The sequence below is a fragment of the Vombatus ursinus genome, unplaced genomic scaffold (genome assembly GCF_900497805.2).
Source record: "Vombatus ursinus unplaced genomic scaffold, bare-nosed wombat genome assembly UNPS02012147.1, whole genome shotgun sequence".
In the NCBI taxonomy this organism is placed as follows: Eukaryota; Metazoa; Chordata; class Mammalia; order Diprotodontia; family Vombatidae; genus Vombatus; species Vombatus ursinus.
Window position 1 is genome coordinate 639,250 of NW_020951925.1, and position 20,349 is coordinate 659,598.

Below are 20,349 nucleotides of genomic sequence, written 5' to 3' on the forward strand. Positions count from 1 at the left end.
CCATCCACCTACCCATTCATCCATCCATCCACCCACCCACCCATCTACCCATCCACCCACCCATCCACTCCATCCACCCACCCATTCATCCATCCATCCACCCACTGATTCACCCATCCACTCATCCATCCACCCATCCACTCATCCTTCCATCTACCTGCCACCCAGCCAGCCCTGTGGCATGGGAATAAAGCCACTCACCAGATACTACAAAGCATTTTATTGTCCTTAGAAATAGGAGGCACACAGCTGAATTCCACAACTTACTGCATAGGTCTTAGGCTAAAAAAAGGTCCAATGTATAAAAAGGCACCATCTGCAGGCCACAAGCTTCCTGGAAACTTCATTTTATTCGTAATACTTGACTTTACATGTGGAAAAAAAATCAATCTTCTGCTAGTGCTCCACATGGCCCTGGGTGTGGAGGAGAGCACCATCTTTTTTCCATTAGAAGTCAGAAGGAGGGGAAGGGTCTTTAAAAAGCAGGCTGAATGAAGGACAACGCATGCCTGAGTGACAAGGTCACAGGGTTCCCCAGGACCTGGGCCCAGGTGCTCCTGCTCAGGGTTGGGCCAGAGGCCACACACCATCGCTAGCCTGATTAGAGGGGGCAGCAGACAGTCTGTGCGAGCAGCGATTGCAGGCTCACCTGATCTTCTCTGCTGACACACGTCCTCCCAAGAACTGGGACGAGGAGGTCATCTTTAAATCATCTGTCCAGCAGGGGAGGTTTCGTGAGAGAAGATCGTACGTCCCAGGAAAGGGATGAACCCCAGGCCTCCATGGTAGGGCCGAGGCCACTCCTTCTGCCCCTCCACCTCAAGCCCATGGTACAGCCCCATATTTTCTTTGGTAAAACTACTCCTAATGGGGGCAGTGTTGGAAAGACCTAGAAAAATGATTTTTTAAAAAAATACAGACCCAAAAAATTCAGTGAATCTGCCAATATCTTGTCTAAGGTGTATCTTTTGAAGTTGATGGGTACTATTCTACCTACTAGGATCACAGGCAATGGGACCAGGAGGGGAAAAAGTTCAGCTAAAACAATGTTAAAAGTAACAGTCCACCTTGGCCTTGGCTCTTTCCCACCATTGGACAGCTGCAGAAGAAGCCCCTGGAGGCTGGGCTTGGGGCGTGAGTGAGCAGTACTGGCTCCTTAGGGAGACACGAATTCGGAGAAGGAATTCTCTTCTCCCTGGACAGGACAAACCAAATTAGAACAGAACCACCAAGGTTCAGAATCCGCCCTCGGGGGGGCTGCTCAGGGGAGACCCCAGGTCCACATTATTCAGGGAAGCAAATGGTGGAGCCTTCGTCCACCCTCCCAAAGCCCAGCAGGGCTGTTCTGGGGCCTACCTGACTTGACTTTCGTCTCCTTTACTACAGGGGAGAATAAACACTCTTTGGTCAGCTCTGTGGTGCCCACAAGTGGGCCCTTGGCCTGGCCTCAGGGGAGGGATCTGGATTAAACCATGATTTCAAAACTGGACAAAAGGCTTGTGAAAACCGTCCCAAACGACGTCCCCTTGGACCTCAGAACCCTTCTCACTGAAACGTGCTGACCGGGCCTTACATCGATGGCTCCAGACAAAGCCCGTCCTGTAAACAGAGTCCGAGGGAGCGCAGCCCAGAGCCGACACCCCGCCGAGCATAGCACTGGCTCTCCAGCAGTGATTCCATTTACATCCAGCCCCACGGTTCCTCTCCAGGGGCGTCTGCCCTCCCTGGGGCTGGCCGCGAAGCCGGCCACACCGGGCCTCTCAAGCCAGCGTCCAGGGCACAGGCAGGGGGCGCTGCAATGGACACAAGGTGCTCCTGGGCCTGGGGGCAGGTGCTAAGCGCAGGAAAGGCATGCCCTCAGTAGGCAATCTTCCAGTGGGTGGGCTGTTCACACTGCTGTTCCTGGTCCCCACAAAATCGGTTGTAAGTCGCTTTGGGGTCCAGGCCCAGAATTTCTCTCTCCTCATGAATCCGAAAGGAGAAGGTGGACACAGAGGTGCCAATAAAGAATCTGCGGAGGGATGAGGGCACAGCCATGACAGCTGCCCGACACGCTTCTCACGCACGCACACGCGCAGACACCCACACGTGCGCACATGCACACGCGCTCACTCATACCCCTACACATACAAAGGCACACAGACATATACACTAACATCCCTACACACACACCCCTGCACAGACACCCCCCCCCCCACACATGGGCACACAGACACACACATACACTCACTCACATCTCCCCCCCCCCACACACACTCACATCCCTACACACACACAAACCCCTACACACACACACATTCACATCCCCACACACAGGCACACATCCCCCCCCACACTCACATCCCCCCCCACATCCACACACACACACACACACACACACACTCACATCCACACACACACACACACACGGAATTACCACAAACCCTGAGCTCTCTCCTCGGTCCCCTCTTCTTATTCTGGTGCCACAGCTCCAGGTCAGTCACAACCTCCCTCCATGTGGCAGATTTGATCCAATCATTCAACGCACACTAAGTTTTCTTACGGTCACTAGTACATGGGGGACTGGGGAGAGACCAGGAGGCACCTAAGGGAAGGACGAGGGGAGGCATGTCCTGGGCACAAGCCATGAGATGGAGCGCTGAGTCTGGGAACGGCCAAGAGCCAGAGGGTGGGGGGCCTTCAAGGCCAGGAGGCAAAGAGGAGGGAGACGCTCCTGGTTTGGGGTCTGCTCTGTGCCTTGGGAAGCTATAGCTCTGAGGAAAGAATGGAGAGGGCAACGTTTAGAATCAGCAGTCCAAGCAAAAGGGGGAGAAGTTAGGAAGAAAGAGGAGAGACATAATGAGGCAGAACAGGTGGAAAAAAGAGGACTGCCTTCCTCCATCTCCCTCCATCATCCCTCACTAGGTGACTATACTCAGGCTTATAACCGTGCAGCCGTTCTGTCTCCTTCCTGTCCCTCAACCCCCCCCCCCAAAAGGAAACAAGTCAGGAGGAGGGGCTGGGGGGAGAAAAAGAGTCAGAGGCATTTGGGGTTATAATCGGAGGGTTAGGGTCCCTTCAGGGGATGCTACAGCAGCAGTGGCAGTTCACATCTCTGAATTCCACTGGCTCTGTTTGATCCTCACCTACAACCCTGAGAGGCCAATGCTCTCTAATGCTCTAATAATGCTATTATTATCCCTATTTTACAGATAAAGAAACTGAGGCAGAGAGAGGTGAAATGCCATGCTCAGGGTCCCAGAGCTAGCGTCTTAGCATCTGAATCAAAGTCTTTCTGACTCCAAAGACAGTGCTCTGTGCACCATGGTAGGCTGCTTCTCAATCCAGAGCATGTTCCAGGAGGAGACATGAGCAAGGGGCCAAAGATGAGGGCCTGAGCTTAGGGGAGGCACCTAAGGAGAAGTGAGACCCATAGGAGCCTATGAAATATCAGAGAGGGCGGAGTAGAGAACGCCCCGGCTTGGGGGGAAAGATGGAGGGTGCGCTAACAAACTAGACAATGGAGCCAGCACAGCAGCAGGAGAACCAGGGGAACAAAGGCAAAGCCAACGGGGAGAAGGCATTGGGGAAAGGGCTGGCTGGAAGGACCGCAAGCTGCAGGGGGTCACAACGGGTGAGGGCTGACAAAAGGCCTTGGGAGTCAGCGGCTAGGGGACTGCTGGGAACCTCAGAGGGCTCGGGAAGTGGCACAGGAGGGAGGACTCCATGAGCTTGAGAATGGGATGCCATGGGCCAGGGCTTTGGGTTCTGTCAAGGAGATTGGAGCAACCCTGCAGCAGATAAGATGAGCTCCAAGATCAGGGATGACACACCCTCCTGGTGACAGAAAGATCCTCATCTGCCCCCATCTAATCTCCCCCAATGCCAGTGGAGACTGAGCTCTACACTTGGCTCCTCATTCTGCCTTGGTCCCCGTCTCTGTGATCCCAGGCAAAGTCACACACAAGAGGCACCATCAGACTGTGAGCATGTACAGGACCCGAGAGAGGGACTCTCACGTCAACAAAAGTCCCGCTGAGAGGAGGACTTACCGGGCATGGCTACAGATCCACTGGTCGATGATGGCTACGCCGCCATCTTTGTAGAGCTCCAGCTCCTCCCAGGTGGGCTCAAACCTCACCATTTCAGGAAGCAGCCTCTTGAGCTCCTCACATTCTGAAAGGAGACAACATGATCCTGGTCTTAGGACAAGGCCCATCATGGGCCACTAGGCCTGAGGCTTTGGCCAAACACAAACAGGGCACCAAGAAGTGGGCCCAGGGCCATGAAGGCCCACTGCAATTTGTGGGTCTTCTGCTTGGGGGAGAAGGTGAGGAAACATCAGAAAATGAACCAACCAACTCGGCCTTCCTTCCACTGGCAAAACAAGATTCCAGTCTTTAAGGGATGGCCTGGGTCTCCACTCTACTGAAAGCAAGGCCTTGCGAGAGAGCCCAGGGGGTTCACCATTCTGCGTAACATACCCTTTCTAACGGCATCGGTCGCTACAAACACTCTGTCCAGCTTGTGGGTCTCCATCAGGCTCCGGATGGTCTTCACTGCTCCCTGCAGACTGGGCACGTCTTCTCTATGACCCCAGATAAAATCCTTCCTTCTGAGGTGCACTCCGAGGTAAGGACCACCCAGGGAGGTGCCCAGCTTGACCTAGCAGAGAACAACCAGCACATGCTGTGACTGGAACACAACAGCAGCGTTTCAGAGCTTCCTTGGGGCACAAGCTCAGCCAGCTCAGCTACATCCAAAGGGCCCCGGACCTCTGACCGGGTGGGGTCAGCTCGACTTGAGCATTTGGTCAAGAGAATCATTTTATTTAGGGAGAGGACGTTTAAGGGGAGGACCTAGTTCTCATTTATTTAAATCTGTCCCTGTCCTCTGACAACCAGGAGCTGGGCTGAAATGACAGTTCATAAAGACCTCCTAGCAATTAATTAACAGAGAGCCATTTTAATCCGAGGCAGTGAAACAGAAAATGTTCCAAGAGGCGCAACCCACCCCACATGGTGAATCTGTCTTCTAGCTTTGCTAGCTGGGCCAACACTCAACGTCTACAAGATCGCCGTCACAGGAAGACGACGCCAAGCCTTCTCGCGCAGTTCTGACCTCTGTTACCGTCACAAGCGCGGCGTGGGAGCAGGGCCCAGCCCTCTGAAGGCCCTTGAGGGCAAGGACTCTAAAGTCATTATGTCTGTGATGCTGGCCTGGGGAGGATCATGCGGTCACTGCAGTTAATGCGGGTGTAACTCTGGTGACATCCCACGGCTGAAGGACAAAGGGAATTCCTGAGCTGGGCCCAGTTTAACATGGAAGGAATCAGAAGAGCAGCACAGGACCCTCAAGGGAAGGAGAAAACAGTGGCACAAATGACCTTCATCTTTGTCCAGTCTTCACTGTAAGCTATCTTGTCCGCGTCATTGGTGGAGTTCAAGTACTTGCTTCTGAAATCGTCTCCCACCACACGAAGGTGTTTGGCAAACACCATACTCCGACGGGTCTGTCAAACATAAACAATGATGAGCAAAGGCCTCGCCTCGCCATCATGGGGGCGTCCCCAAAGCTCGAGGGAGGCCTGGAGCTTACATAACCTACAGTGTGACCACCACAAGCTCTCCAAAACCCCAAAAGGCTAATGACTTCAGTGTCAAAAATCCTGTCACATTTCCTAGCACAATCACACACCAGTTTGTAAAAACCTCCCCCAGCTGCTCCTCACCCTGAGTCCGCTCAACCACAGAAGGAGCTCTGAGCCTCCAGAAGGGGTCCAGGGGAGATGAGGGGCCCACGGCGGCCACGCCAGAGGCCCTGCCAACCCTCGGTCAGAGAAAGGCAAGGCCTACTGGACAAGCTGCCCTGATCTATTTGTCAAAACTAACAATTTATTATTCCAAAATCACAATGAAGTGTGAAATGAACACAAATACCTGACCTTTCAAATGATGTCTTTTCTAAGACGGCAGCATTTCTACTTCTGAAGCTACACTAAGACCTCCGGGACATGCTGTCCAGCAGCTGACCCCACAGCCTAGTAAGAATGACTCCAGCCCACCCACTGCCTCCAGGACCTGCATGTAGTTTATCTCTGTCTGAACTGCTTGACGGCCGAGCCATCCGGGCTGCTGAGCTGAACCCGAGCTGAACTGGGAAAGCCCCCCAGGAAGCCCAGAGCAGAGCCCGATGAAGACCCAGCAGCTCCTTCGGCTGCTCCTGGGCATCCCCCCTGGCTCCCAGCCTGGGCCGTTCCTCCAGGGTCCTGAGCCCTTGTACTCCCCAGCCCAGCCCAGAACTCTGAAGTCTGCAGTGCCTCATCTCATGACCTCAAACTTTCGATGCCTAATCAAGACCCACGTTCATGGCAAGAGCCATTGGTGGGAGAGAATGAGAGGGGGGAGGGAGGGAGGGAGAGAAGGGGAAAGAGGGAAAGAGAAGAGAAAAAGAGGGAGTGAGAGGAAGTGGGAGAAGGAGGGGGAGGGAGGGAGAGAGAAGAAGGGAGGGAAGAGGGAAGGGGAAGGAAGGAGAGAGGAGAAAGATAGGGAGAGAAGGAAAGAGAAAGAGAGAGAAGGGAGGGAGGGAGAACACATGTGGGTATTGAGCATTTTCACAAGTGAGGGCACCTCGCTCACACAAAGAGGATCACTCGGCACAGAGCCCTGCTGAACATGCTATAGCCACTGTGCCTTGTGGGGCTCCAGGTTCCCTGAGCATTCTCGCAAGACGAGAGTGCTCCGCAGTCACAAAGGGGCAGCTGGTTATGGATCCATCGTGGCACATGCTCTGTGCAAAGATCAGAGGCCAGCCATCAGTGCGTGGGGGCAGTTTTGTGGCCTCACACCTGGGGTGGAAGACTGCCCCCATTTTACAGAGAGGGACACTGAGATTCAGAGGCTTGTGTCTGACTCTCTCCCCCTGTCCTCTCTCTCTGTCCTCCATCTCTCTTCCCCTCACCAGCCTCCTTCCCCTGTCTCTTTCCCTCTCTCCTCTCTGTCTCTCTCTTCCTCTCTCCCCACTTCCTCATCCAAGTGGCTGACATGACCCTTTCCTATGAGTCAGGAAGGGCCTAAGTGCATCTTTCACCCTGGACAAGCTAGCATAAGAGCAGCTCCTGTCTAAAGCCCATGTGGAGGTTTGCAAAGCCCTGTAGACATACCACACCTCCTGTGGTCCTTCAAACAGCTGGGAGGAGGCCCCTAAGGTGGAGGCAGGAGGCTAGGGGACTTGCCGAAGGTCATAACAAAGCTAACCAGCCAGCAGCAAAGGATGGACGTGAGGAAACCTAACCAGCTGCCTCCAAGCAGGCCTGGGGTCCTCTGCTGGGCTCAAAGACAAGAGGAGAAGAGGGGGTTCTGGTCATTCTTACCCAACACCTCCTGACAAGAAGCCCCAAGGTATGGAGAAGAAGACTTCCAGCTTGGCTTGTTACCAAGTCAACAATGAATCAAACAAGGCCTCAGTCATTCTGGGAGGACTGCAGCCACCCACGGGCTTCGGGCCCCCCCCCCCCCCCCCGCAAAAGCCAGAGACAAGGGTTCGCAGGTGGATGCACATGCCTTGTCATCAGCACAAGCAGAAAACTCATTTTCCCCATGCACTAAACACCAAAAGGAATCTCTTTTCCGTGGCTCCAGTCCCATCCACGCCTGTAACGTGGCCTACAGACGGCAGAAGACGCTCACAGAGCTCCAGGGAGGGTGCAGCCCATTCCCCACGAGGACGATGACACGGCCAGGTCCATTTCCACAGGATAGGCCTTCACACACTTGATTACGGGTCTTCCCTCGTCCAGGTTTCCCCTCCCCAGGCCTTTACCTGACCATCCTACGGCCTGCTCCCAAGGCCCTTCCCCCCAGGGCCTGCCTCTGGACACTCCGGGCACTCACTACTCTCCCGATGACGTGCCACCCACAGGCTGTCCCTCTCCATACTCCCGTGACTTAGACGGTAAATGTTCTCCTAAAACTCCATTCCTCCTCCTGAGTCACCAGAGCACAAAGTAGCCTTCCAAGAACCAAAGGAAAAAGCCATCCACACCCTAAGAGGGCTTGAGCTGGGCCTGGAGAATGGGCCCAGAACTGAGATTCAGCTCTGCACTCCACCGCCTGGGGTGGGGACTGAAGGCCTCCCCGTCGGGGTGCTGCTGAGGGGGCCCAGCTTACGGGCCTCTCTTAACCCAGCAGCCTTGGGCCTCAGTCACTCCCTGGCCTGTGACTCAGAGCTCTGCCTCTGGGCTCTGCTCACCTGCCTTGGGGCTGTCCCAGATGCTAAGTCAGGAGAGCCGGGGTGTGGGAGTGAAGGGCACCTGGGAAAGCAGGCAATGATGCAGTCACCACCCAACAATGGAAACAGCCCATGTGGGGGGCCGCCACAATCCTGGTCACGGCTTGACCGCCCTGGGGGCTGTGTGCCAGCCTCACCATAGGGAGCACCACATACCCCACAGCCTGCTTCTGTCTGAGACCCGGCTGCAATGGGGAGCCAGGCTCGATGAAAACACATTCCCCCACCACAGCTCAGTCAGCAGTCAGATGGAGGCTCCGAAGGACAATAAGGGAGCCTCCCCCAAAATGTCCCTGGGTCTGAGCATGTGGGCAGCCAAGCAAGAAGGCTCGAAACCCTCTGCTGGCTGAAAGGCTCGCCAGTGAAGGGGAGGCATCCCTGCTTAGTGCAGCTCTGGCAGACAGGGATTTGGGCCTGACGCCTGAGCCAGGGCCTGCCTCTTTCCAAAGACAATTCCGAGACTAGAATATTAAAATGTACAGAACTCACGTCTGCCGCTTCTTTCCTGGGTGACCCTGTGCAAGTCAGTCACTTCACCTCGTGCCTCAGTTTCCTCATTTATAAAATGAGGGCTACGAGGCGGCCACCGAGTGCTCCCAGCTCCAGATCCTAGGAAGCGGCCACGGGGACGGCCTTCAGGGAAGGACTGCACCACCTTCCTTTCCTCCAGAGCCCCCCAAGACCTTTCCAAATGCCAGCAGAAGGAATTCTTTAATTCTTTCTGCAGAAAGAATTAGTTCTGCCTCCTGCTTTCTCAGGCCGAGGTTTGCAATCTACTCGCCGCCAGGCCAAAATAACATAGACTGGCTAGGCTTGAAGAATGGTGTGCCAGCACTGTTCAGAAACAAAGCAGAAATGTAAACCATCTGTACCACACTGTACATCATCCCAGGAGATACTCACGTCCCAATATTCTTTGCCTCCATAGTGGTCGTGAAGGAGGTTTTCGGCTCTGTCTAACATCACTGATCTAATTTAAGATGATTAAAAAAAGAAAGAGAGGAGAGAGAGGTGACATTTTCTTCATTTACAAAATAATCAAATTCACATTTGTTTCTTCAAGCTTGTTTTGCCCTCACCCCCTCCCGAAATCTGCTGCAGCCCCTCCATCTCCTTCCAGAATCAAAAAGCCCCTTAAGACTGGCAAAGTCCATCCCAAAAGTGTTCTGCTCTGCTCCTGAATGCCCTCCCCCCACTGACCCCTGAGGCAGGGAGGGAGGGATGGATGGAGGGAGGGAAGGAGAGAGGGAGGGAGGGATCACCTCAACCTCCCCAGTGACCTCCACTGTTCATCACAGGACAACGTGGTTTCCGTGGGAAACCCTCTCTTCCAATCCAACCTCGTAACACGTCCAGCACCAGGGAGGCCCCCTGTATTCCTGGACTTACTATCCCAGGGTCAAGGTTATTTAGTGATGGCCAGCTTATCCTCTTTTCTTTAAGTTTACCATTTTAACATCTAGATCATGACAACTAAACAGCTCTGAAGAGCTCCAATCAACAAATGTGGATAATCAATCAACATTTATTAAGCACCTACTGTTTGTCAGGCTGTACTAGGCACTGGGGATACAAAAAGAGGCAAAAGAGTCCCTGTGCCCTCAAGAAGCTCCCAATCTAAAGGGAAAGAGAACATGCAGATGGAGCTGGACAAACAGGACAATGGGGAAGCAGTGACCAGAGGGAAGGCCCTGGACCCAGGAGGGGCTGAGAGGCTTCCTGGAGTAGGGGGGATTTGAGTGGGGACTGAAGGAAGTCAGGGAGCTCAGTGGTAAGAGCAGAGGGAGGGCGTTCCAGGCCCAGAGACTGAGACGGAGGGTCGTGTTCCCGGAGCAGCCGGGAGGACGGGGGCACTGAAGGGCACATGTCAGGGGCTAATGTGTGAGAAGGCTAGAGAGGGAGGAGGGCTCTGAACGCCAGACACAGCATTTTGTATCTGTTGCTGGAGGTGACGGGGAACCCTGGGGCTTACTGAGTAGGGGGCGACATGGTCGGACCTGCTGCTTAAGAAAATCACTTTGGTGGCTGAGTGGAGGATGGACTGAGGGTGGGGCCCGAGGCAGGCGGACCCCCCCAGCAGCCACTGCCACAATCCAGGTGTGAAGGGATGAAGGTCTACACTGGGGTGGTGGCTATGGGGGCGTACTGTAGAGAGATGCTGCAGAGGTGAAATCCACAGGCCTTGGCACCATATTGGATGGGGGCTAAGGGCTGAGTAAGAAGTCCAGGATGACTCCTAGCTGGGGAGCCTAAGAGACTGGGAGGAGGGTGGTACCGTCCATAGCAACTGAGAAGGAGAAGAAGGGGTGGGGTTTAGAGGAAAAGATAACGAGCTCCACTTTGGACACACTGTGTTTAAGACGTCTGCTGGAAGTCCAGTTGGGGATGTCTGAAAGGCAGTTGGAAAGGCAAGATGGGAGCTTGGCAGAGAGTTTTGGGGCAGCAAAGGTCAATCTGAGAATCATCTCAACAGAGACTGTCATTAAACCTATGGGAGCTGAGGAGATCCCCAGTGAGGCAGCACAGAGGGAGAAGAGGCCAGGACAGAACCTGAGGGGCACCCGTGGTTAGAGGGGGTGACCTGGAGAAGGACCCAGCAGAGCAGGGGAATCAGGAGAGAGTGTGCGGGGACCCACAGCTCTAGAGGGACGAGAGGATCCAGGAGGAGAGAGACCCACAGCGTCCAGGGCTGCAGAGGGGTCGAGGGGAATGAGGACTGAGAAGAGGCCACTGAGAGATCATTGGTCACTCTGCAGGGGGCAGAGGAATGATGGGCCAGAAGCCAGACTGTACGGGGTTACGAAGAGACTGAAGGTGAGACAGTGGAGGCAGCTGGTGTAGACGGGCTTTTGGAGGAGTTTCCCCACAAAGGGCAGAAGAGATTGTGGGACCAGAATTATCAGGGACAGAAGGGTGAAGTGAGGGTTTGCTCAGGATGGGGGAGACATGGGCCTGCTTGTAGGCGGGACGGAAGGAGCCAGTGGACAGAGAAAGACTGGAGAAAAATGAAAAGAGGGATGACACAGGAGACGGGATGTGACAGGACGGCCTGGTCAGGAGTGAGGCCACCTCCTCATGGGAGACAGGGACTGAAAGCACACGGCATTGCCATCGATGAGCACACATTTGCTCACCATAGCGCACTCTTTATGCCAGCAATCAGGCCTGTCGTGGCAACACGAACATAAATGCTGAGACCCGCAGCGGCTCCAGTTTGGGGGCCCCCAAACCTAACAGTTACCAATGTTCTACACTTAACAACGAACCAATGACATTTTTAGTTCAAAGGTCCCTGGCCGACAGAATCAGGGAATGCTGTGAGTTCGGAAATCACACGCAGGATGCAGCCAAAGGAAGGCAGACAGGTTCTGAGGGGGGCGTCCCCCCGCTCAGTTCCCAGGCCACAGGCCTCGTCTGGCGCTACCCCAGGCCCACGGCAGCTGCTGTCACTCATCTGTGGCAGCCCCATGTCCCGGGGAGGCACAGTAAAGGAGAGACGGAGGGGCTGGGAAGCCTACCAACCTCATCTCCATCACATCCCACCACTAAGGCGGCCCCCGGGTCTCCACTCCCAGACTGAGCAGATGGACAAGTGGCCGAGATGACCCTGAGGGTCTCTCTCAGCAGCTAAGCTCTGTGATTCACCTGTACTATGAGCAGCAGGTCAGAGAGTGGTGAAGAGGAGAAAGGAAAGGTATACCAAGGTTACAGAAAAGGAGATCCGCTCTTCCACAATCACAAAATGAAGACCTCACGGTGAGTAACTACCCCGTCTCTACTGCCACAGAGCACTGTCCTTGGCACGCAGAGGGGAGGCCTGGTGCCTCCCTTCAAGGAGTTCATCGTCCCCAAGGGGGTCCCAGGCTCCAAGGCTCGCCACAGTCAGCCCGTGAGGGAGAGAGGGAGAAGCAGAGGGTCACGCACACAGAGCCCAAACGAAAAACAGATGAGAAGAGCCCAGGCTAGGCCTTTCTCAGGACATAGAAATGGGTGGACCAGACACAGCTCAGTAAGGGAAAGGAAATCCAGAGTGCACAAAGTTCCCCTTTCCACACTGTCACTCGCTCTGGGCCACCCGGGGCCTCTGCCAATCTCACTGGTCTCAGGGCGGCCACGCCAGGCCCCAAACACAGCCTGAGCTGACCTGCCCCTCCACTGCACCTTCCTTGGCCCCTCTTAGACCCCACTGAGGAAACATGACACAGAACACGCTGGCGGCACCTGGTGTCCCCAGCCCCTCCTGCACAGAGCAGCCCGGGTCTCATGCTTTCTCCACAAAGCTCATGACTCTGCCTTGGGGGAGTCCCAAACAATCCGATCCCCGATGAGGTCTATCCTGGCCCACTCGCCTTCCATCTGTGTGTGGAGATCTCGAGGCCCTAGCCAGGCAGGAGGCTGCTCCAATGAAGGACCACACCGTGCACTTCCCCTGCCCTGCCTTTCCTCCCCCAGCACCTTCCAGAGCCAAGGGACTGTGAGATCTAGAGCAGCGCAGGGCCTCAAGGGCAGCAGCACAGCACATGCTGAGCAGACACGGCCACGCCTCCACCGCAGACACTTGGCAGATGCTGGCTGACAGACCAGGCCGCTTACCGGGCTGACGTGTTCTTCAAAAGCACTGGGGCGACGATGGACGCGGAGCCTTGGACGGACAGACAAGATACACTCAAACCTCTTGTTTCTTCATAGCCCCAGAACCATCCTCTGTAGGGAAAACAGACAGAGGTGTGGATGGTGCACACACCAGCACGCTCACATCCTAACCCCTGCACCCCTGAGAACTCCTCAATGGGCTGCAGTGCTCGACCTTGGACGGGAGCACGGCATCCTGGGAAGTGGGTGCATTATTCCCATCCCCCCGTCGTTGCTCCTGGGGGCTGCACCCAATGACTCCAACAGTACAAAACCTAATCTTTTTCATGGCTTCGTGGGGTCATCGTGGGCACTAATCAGTGCCTAGCTGAACGTCACGGTTTGTGAAGGCTCTTCTCAATTTGTTCAGATCAATGGGAACAGAAAATCTGAGCTGGATCAATGAGGCTTCTCCCATTCATTTTTGGTCTTGGCTAGAAGGTTGAATTTACTGAAACCAAGTGTTAGCAAAATAAGGGAAGAGGAGGATGGACAGTGACACAGAACTAACTTGTTTTCGAGGCTTCAGCGTTAACTGTACCACGTCAAACCCACGTGCTCAAAAAACATCTAACGCTGACGAGTCAGGAAACTACAGAATTTGGGGCTGGAAGGGCAGCTGTCCCACCTCCAGTGCCCCCAGGGGACCTCACCAGCTTCTGCCTCCAGAAGAACTGGGGGGCTCAGTGGCTTTGAAAGTGAAAATGCAGATTCTATTTACAAACGGTATTTCCTGCCTTCCCAGGGCACACGGATGGGGGGCTACCTGCCTGCCTGAAGGTCAGCTGCATTAGTGTCTTGGACTTCAGAATGTGTAAAAACCATCTGAGGCGAGGGAGAGCCCGCGGATAAAATCTGTGATGTGAAGGAAAAATAACCCTCCTTTAAAAGATCTAAGCAGGACACAGACGCCGACGTGGACCAACGCCCTTTTCTAGGTTTAAACATTCCCCAGCATTGGCACTCCTTAGCCCACGCCGCTTTCAGCAGCCAGCCCCAAGGCTGATGCCAACAGACCTGAGGAAGGTGCCAGGGCCACATCGTGTCACCTACCGATAATAGTTGTGTTTGTCCCGGGAGTACAGGAGCTGATCGATGCACGGCCGCTCATCAATCTTCTCCTCCCAGGTCCCCTCTTTCCAGCCTTCTGCATAACTCTGCAGGACATACACCTGCTCGATAAAAGGGCCGCCTGATTCTGAAAAAGAAGTTCGGCACGGGTGTGAAGATGCAATATGAAAGGGTGCATTGTTCCCTGCGGAGGCGGTGCAAGTCTAGCAGAATTTCCCCAACAGGCTACCCATTTTTGTGTGGGCATAATCAACTCTGAAATGCCTCCACACACAGAAGGAGGGCAGCTAGGTGGTACAGTGGATAGAGCACCAGCCCTGAAGTCAGGAGGACCTGAGTTCAAATCCGGCCTCAGACCAAACACTTGACACTTACTAGCTGTGTGACCCTGGGCAAGTCACTTAACCCCAATTGCCTTAAAAAAAAAAGTGGCTTCTGGATGTCATTGAGTTGAACAGGCCAAGGGCACTGAAGAAAATGCCTCCAAACTGGGCAGGAAAAGCCTCCCAAGACGACCTCAATAATCAGAGACTTAAAATCAGACATTAATTTCAAATGTGGCATGAGGAAACCTGCACCGACTGTACTCATGCGCCCCCGGCTGGCCCTGGCCACGGGCCCTTCTTCCCTCTCAGCTGCCCCATCTACGACCCTCCCACCCCCACCCCGTGTTATTGCTGCAGCCTCCTCTGCCCTCGAGGGGGCACAACCACCCCGGGGGGCCTCAGCTGCAGCTGGGGGTGTGAGCCTTTCCCACACCAGAGGCCTCGAAGAGCCTGCGTCCCTCTGCCCCGTTCTCCCTCCCTCTCCTCCGCGCTGCTTGGCTGAATCAGGCTAATGCCTGTAAGGAACGGGGGTTCTGGCTTTTCTACATCTACTAGGGCAGCCTGGTGGCCAGGACAAAGATGACAGACAACGGACAGAGGGCGGAACTCCTCTGCATTCCTGCTTTCTCTGCCAAAGAGTGATCTTTGAGCTGAAAGGGGCAGAAGAAAAACAGTGACAAAGGTGGATGCTAAAGACGGGTAAAGAGGGAGCAGGCATCCATTGTGCTCATAGATAGCCCCCTGTAAGGTAGGGGCAATTACAACTCCCATTTTACAGTTGAAGAAACTGAGGCAGACAGGGTCATACGACTAATAAGCGGTTGAGGAAGGGATGTGAACATGGGTCTTTCTGATTCCAGGCCCCAAGTCCTATTAATAGAATGGAATAAATGGGGGTGGGTGGGATAGGATTAAGGGAAATAGAGCTAGTTTTTCACAGCATGTCTACTATGGAAGTGTTTTCCATAACTGCACACATATAACCTATATTTAGTTGCTTGCCTTGTCAATGAGGGTGGGTGGGGAGGGAGGAAGGGAGAAAATTTGGAACCCAAAGTTCTAAAAACACGTTTAAAAGTTTTCACATGCAACTGGGAAATAAGAAATACAGGAAATGGGGTACAGAAATCCATCCTGCCCTACAGGAAAATAGAAGGGGAAGGGGATAAGAGAAGGGGGGGAGAGATAGAAGGGAAGGCAGACTAGGGGAAGGGGTATTTAGAATGCATGCCATCTTGGGGTGGGGGGAGGGGCGAGATGGGGTGAAAATTTGGAACTCAAAATCTCGTGGAAGTAAATGTTGAAAACAAAAAAGTAAATAAAAATTACCATAATATAAAAAAAATAAGTATGTACCTAAAAATGAAAAAAATAAAATAAAAAAAACATTGAGCTGCCCTGGGTGAGTCCAGATCGGCCCCTGGACAGCTGGCAGACATCCCCTGGCCACAGTCAACGACCTTGGAAGGACAATGTTGCTATTTCCAAGGCAGGGAAGATTGCAGTTTGTACAATACAGGCCAGTGAATGCCTGTGATTTGTGGAAAACGTCAGACTCTGTCATCAAGGAGCAGGAAATAAACAAACATTTGGGAATTACTGAGCAGGAGGAGGCGGCAGGACAAGTCCAGGTCAGCCGATGGGCTCAGGGGGATGCAAGAGCTCACCTCCTGGATCGGATGGAGAGCCGGGGGCCAGAGGGGGACACAATTAGGCGGACACAGACCAGGCTGAACCGCCAGACTCGATGTCGGCCCAGAAGCGCACTAGTGAGGGGCCCAGGGATCTGTGCTGTTGAACGTCCGCATCGGTAACTTCAGAAAAACGGCAAGCTTATCGAATGTGGAGACAGCACAAAGCCAGGAAGAGGGAGTCTGGCTCCAAAAAGGTCTGGGCAGCCTGGAACCCTGGGCCAAGTCGAAGATGGAATTTCATAGGGACAGATGGAAAGTCTTCCGCTCAGGTAAAAAAAAAAAAAATCAATGTTCCACGTACAAGACAGAGACATGGCTATGGATGAAGCTCCCCTCCAACAGGCCTGGGAGGTTTTGTGGGCGGCCAGCTCACGAGGTACAAGGGAACCCGACAGCCCCAAAGGGGGACTGGCCTAACGTCCAGGCCTGGGGCAGGGGTGCAAGACTCCTCTTGGAACTCTGTCCCAAAGCACATCAAGGGCACAGGGCTCAATTCTGGGCATCACGATGTGCCCAGGTGGGCTGGGTGGGCAAGACCAGAGGAAGGTAACCGGCATGGTCAAGGGCCCTGCATTCATGCCTCTTGAGGACTTCAGGGGGACGTGGCAGCGAGCTTCCATACCTGAGGGGCCACCATGCAAGGGCCCTCAGAAGCTGTCTAGTCCATTTTACAGAGGAGGAAACTGAGGCCTGAAGAGAGTAACTGACCAGCCCCGGTAATAAGTGACACAAGGAGGCAGAAGAAACAATGGGGAGGAAGAGGAGGAGTCAGGCCCACGCAGGGCACAAGTGAGCGCTCCCCAAAGGAGAAGGAGCCCCTTCTCCACTTCCCTCTCTTCTCCCTCTCAGAATCTCACTTGACAGCCAGCGAGCCAACGCAGGCAACACGTGAAGGTCTTTACAGACGTTCGGAGCAGGCTACGTGACTTGCCCAGGGCCACCCGGCCGGTGGGTCTTCCTGCCTCCGGCTTCTTACTTCCTCCCAGACTTAGCAGCCGGTGCCCCACGAGGCTCCCACCCCACACCACAGTGTTTCTCTACGTGTTTATCTATGTTCCCACACTGTCTCCCTCCACTGGAAGGCAAAGGCCTTGAGGGCAGGGCCCATCTCCCTCTACGGAGCTGGGCCAGGCGCACAGTAGGCACCCCGCGAGCTCTTCCCTCCGGAATGGCATCGGCTCCTGTCGTGTATCCGGGCTGCACTCGCTCCCCTCTCCCCGAGACCGAGGCCGGCTGCGTCCACCCATCCCCCGTGGCAGGACCCGGCCGGTGGGAGCTTCCCCGGGGGAGGGCCGGGAGCCCCCCCGGGCCGGCTGGGTCGGCCGGCAGGGCGAGCACTTTACCTGCAATGAACTGCTCGTACTCGATTACAGGGACGTTTTTACTGAGACTCGGAAGGTCAAAGAAGTGGGCCCACGGGATGCGGGCCTGGCGGATGTCGGGGCTCTGCCAGTGATAGAGGCGGCCCCAGGGCGGGAGGACCAGCGCCCACTGCTCGCTCTTCAGCAGGGTCTTCAGGAGGGACGCGACGCGGATGTAGACGTCCCGGCGCAGGTTGAAGCCTTCGGGGGGGTTCACGTCGTACAGGAGGTACCTGGGGGAGCCGGGGAGGAGACGCGCGTGCGCGCGCGGAGGGTCAGTCCCGGGCGGGAGGGCCCCGGAGGGGGAGGGGCGGGGGCAGCAGTCGGGGACCCCATTTCTGAGATGAGGAAGCTGAGGCCCCTCGGGCTGGATTTGAACTCAGGGCTTCCCGACTCCGGCCCTGGGGGAGCCGGGGGAGGAGACGCGCGTGCGCGGAGGGTCAGTCCCGGGCGGGAGGGCCCGGAGGGGGAGGGGCGGGATGAGGAAGCTGAGGCCCCTCGGGCTGGATTTGAACTCAGGGCTGCCTGGGCCGGGGGCACCAGGAATGGGGCCAGCTGAAGACCCTCCGTAACGGGGGAGGCAGGAGGCCCCTCCCAGCCTCCCTTTCAGTCGGCGCTTATTGACTTGCACCGCGTAACTCTGCGAAAGTCACTTCGCCCGTGTGGGCCTCAGTTTCCCACTCTGTAAAAGGGAACCCATAAGCGTCCCCCCTCTGGTGCCCTCTCCCGCCCCCCTCGCTGGGGCCCCCCCGGGGCACCAACGCCCCCGCCTCCCCCCCCCCCCCGGGGGCCCCGCTCACCTGCGCCCCCGCGCCGCGGCCGCCGCGCCCCCCGCCGCCGCCCCCCACTGGCCGGGCCGGAACTCGTCTCCCTGGGCCCGGCCCGGCGGCATGGCGGCGGCCGCGAGGAGCAGCAGCAGCCGCACCAGCCTCTGTGGCCCGGGAGCGGCCCGGGTCCGAGGCGTCTCCGCCGCCATGTCCGCAGGGGCGCGCCGCGCCGCGCACTTCCGGCACGTTGACACGTACTTCCGGCGCGCCGCGGCTCCCGAGCAGAAGCACTTCCGGCGCACCCCTGCACCGAGCTGCGCACGCGCGGAGGGCCCCGGGCGCTGAGCTTTCTCCTGACCCCGCCCCCGGGGTTCGCTGGGCGCATTGTGCGCATGCGTGTGTCCCCGGCCCGCAGAGAGCCGGCTAGGGGCGGGGCCTGGGCCTCTTGGGGCTGCCCGAGCCGGGTGTGCTCCGACGCCTCTGAGCGTGCCGCCTCGGGGCCAGCCAGCTGATCCTCCTAGCGGGGAGCCCGGGAGAGAAGCAGGGACTGGGCCCTTTGCCATCTTGTTCAGGGCTCCCCAGGGTCTCCAAGCTGAGTTTCCCTTTCATAAGGGCACACTTGTCCAGAGCTTAAAGGACACATTTTGCAGAGGGAGAGACTGAGGCAGCACAGAGTCGGAAAGGAACTGGCTGCGCTGCCCCCTCACCTCCACCCTCAAGACCTCTGCTCCGCCTTCCAGTCCTCAGGGCTACTTTGTATCTCTTTTGTATCCACTTTGTATCTACTTACCCTGGTGCCGGACCCTTGTCTCCTCAGGCAGACTGTAAGCTCCTGGAAGGCCGGAGACTGGTTTGTTTTCATCTTTGTATCTGGCTGTGTGACCTTGGGCATGTCACCGGACTCCTGCCGAGTTTTCCTCGGCTGTAAAGTGGGCATAATGACAGCGCCTACCTCCCTGTGTTGTGAGGCTTCAATGCTCGCATTTCTGAAGCGCTGAGCCCAATGCCTGGCACACAGTAGGAGCTCTATCCACGTTAGCTAATACTCATGTAGGCTCATCTCCAGGGCCTGGCACAGAACAGAAGACGTGTGCTGATTCGAGATGATGCCAGACCTTGAATGCCACATTAGGTAGAGTGTGCCTTGATGCCAGAGGCAGGGTCAGCCAGGAGAGCTTTGGTGCAGAGGAGCAGTCGGGCAGCCCTATGTCCTGGGCGCCTCCCGTTGGCAGCTGCTGTGGAAGAGAGATGGCCCTGGGGCCGAGACATGGGGGAGCCCAAGGGCCTAGGAGAGGTGATGGTGTGAGTGGAGAGAAGGGGCCGTGGGAGAGATGTGCAGGAGCAGGAACCTGCTCAGATATAACCTGTAAAGAGACAGGACATCAAGAGAGATCAACCCATCGCATTTACTAAGTGCCTACTGTGTGCCCGGTGCTGTGCCCCACTATGGCATTACAAAGACAACCAGTGAGATCCCTACCCACATGGCACTCTCATTCTAATAGCAGCAAGTACGTGCGCGCACACAGAGCATAAACATTAAGACCACGTAGATCGGCCATTGGGAAAGAGGGCACCAGCTGTTGTGGGGTCAGGATCAGGAAGGACTTTCTGCAGAAGCTGGAGCCTGAGCCCAGTCTGCAAAGAAGGGAAGGCTTCTGTGGGGGAGGGGGAGAAAAGGCCACTGAGGCGGGAAACAGACTTGGAGTCCAGGTGGGAAAGGTTCTCCAGACCAAACAGCAGAGTTAATCTCTGATGGGAGAGGCCGTGGGGAGCCATAGGGATTGAGAGAGTGAGGGAGGGACGGGATGAGATCTGCGCTTTGGCATCTTCGAGGCAGCAGGATTGAAGGGAGATATGCCTCATTTGGAGCATGCTGCTGTGATAATCTAGCAGAGGGACACTGAGCTAAGGTGGTGGTTTTGTGAGGAGAAAAGGCTTTGGATGCCCAAAATGTCCTGGAGGGAGAAGCCGTCAGATTGGGCTCCAGAGTCATCTGGGAGTGGGGGGAAGGGGGAGGGACAGTGCTGCACTTCTGAACCCGGAGGCTGGAGGGGCAGCGCTAGCAGTACCCCGGACAGTGATGGGGCAGCGTGGGAGAGAGCCAGGTGCGTAGGGGCAGATAGGTGGCGCAGTGGATAGAGCTGTGGCCTCGGAGTCAGGAGGACCTGAGTGTGACCCTGACAAAGTCACTTAACCCCATTTGCCTCACCAAAAGGCAAGAAAAAAA

General features: G+C 55.8%; 1 protein-coding gene across 1 annotated transcript; it reads right to left on the reverse strand.

The window, feature by feature from the left end:
* Positions 1-205: 205 nt before the first annotated feature.
* On the reverse strand, positions 206-19,056 carry POFUT2 (protein O-fucosyltransferase 2). The gene is made up of 10 exons (XM_027857435.1): positions 18,910-19,056; positions 18,153-18,721; positions 17,335-17,585; positions 13,954-14,098; positions 12,862-12,972; positions 9,172-9,238; positions 5,366-5,491; positions 4,464-4,644; positions 4,032-4,155; positions 206-2,011 (listed from the first exon to the last, which is right to left on the reverse strand). Exons 1-10 carry the CDS (start codon positions 19,054-19,056, stop codon positions 1,858-1,860), a joined length of 1,875 nt encoding a protein of 624 aa, XP_027713236.1. The 3' UTR covers positions 206-1,857.
* Positions 19,057-20,349: the final 1,293 nt, after the last annotated feature.

Bases quoted from the DNA above. Each gene is read 5' to 3' on its own strand.
- POFUT2 (XM_027857435.1), bottom strand. From the start codon at position 19,056: ATGCCCACTTTACAGCCGAGGAAAACTCGGCAGGAGTCCGGTGACATG. The intron at 4,156-4,463 runs GTATGTTACGCA...GTCTCCTTTCAG, and splicing joins GACCGATGCCGTTAGAAAGG to AATGTGAGGAGCTCAAGAGG. The intron at 2,012-4,031 runs GTAAGTCCTCCT...ATCCCTCCGCAG, and splicing joins TGGATCTGTAGCCATGCCCG to ATTCTTTATTGGCACCTCTG.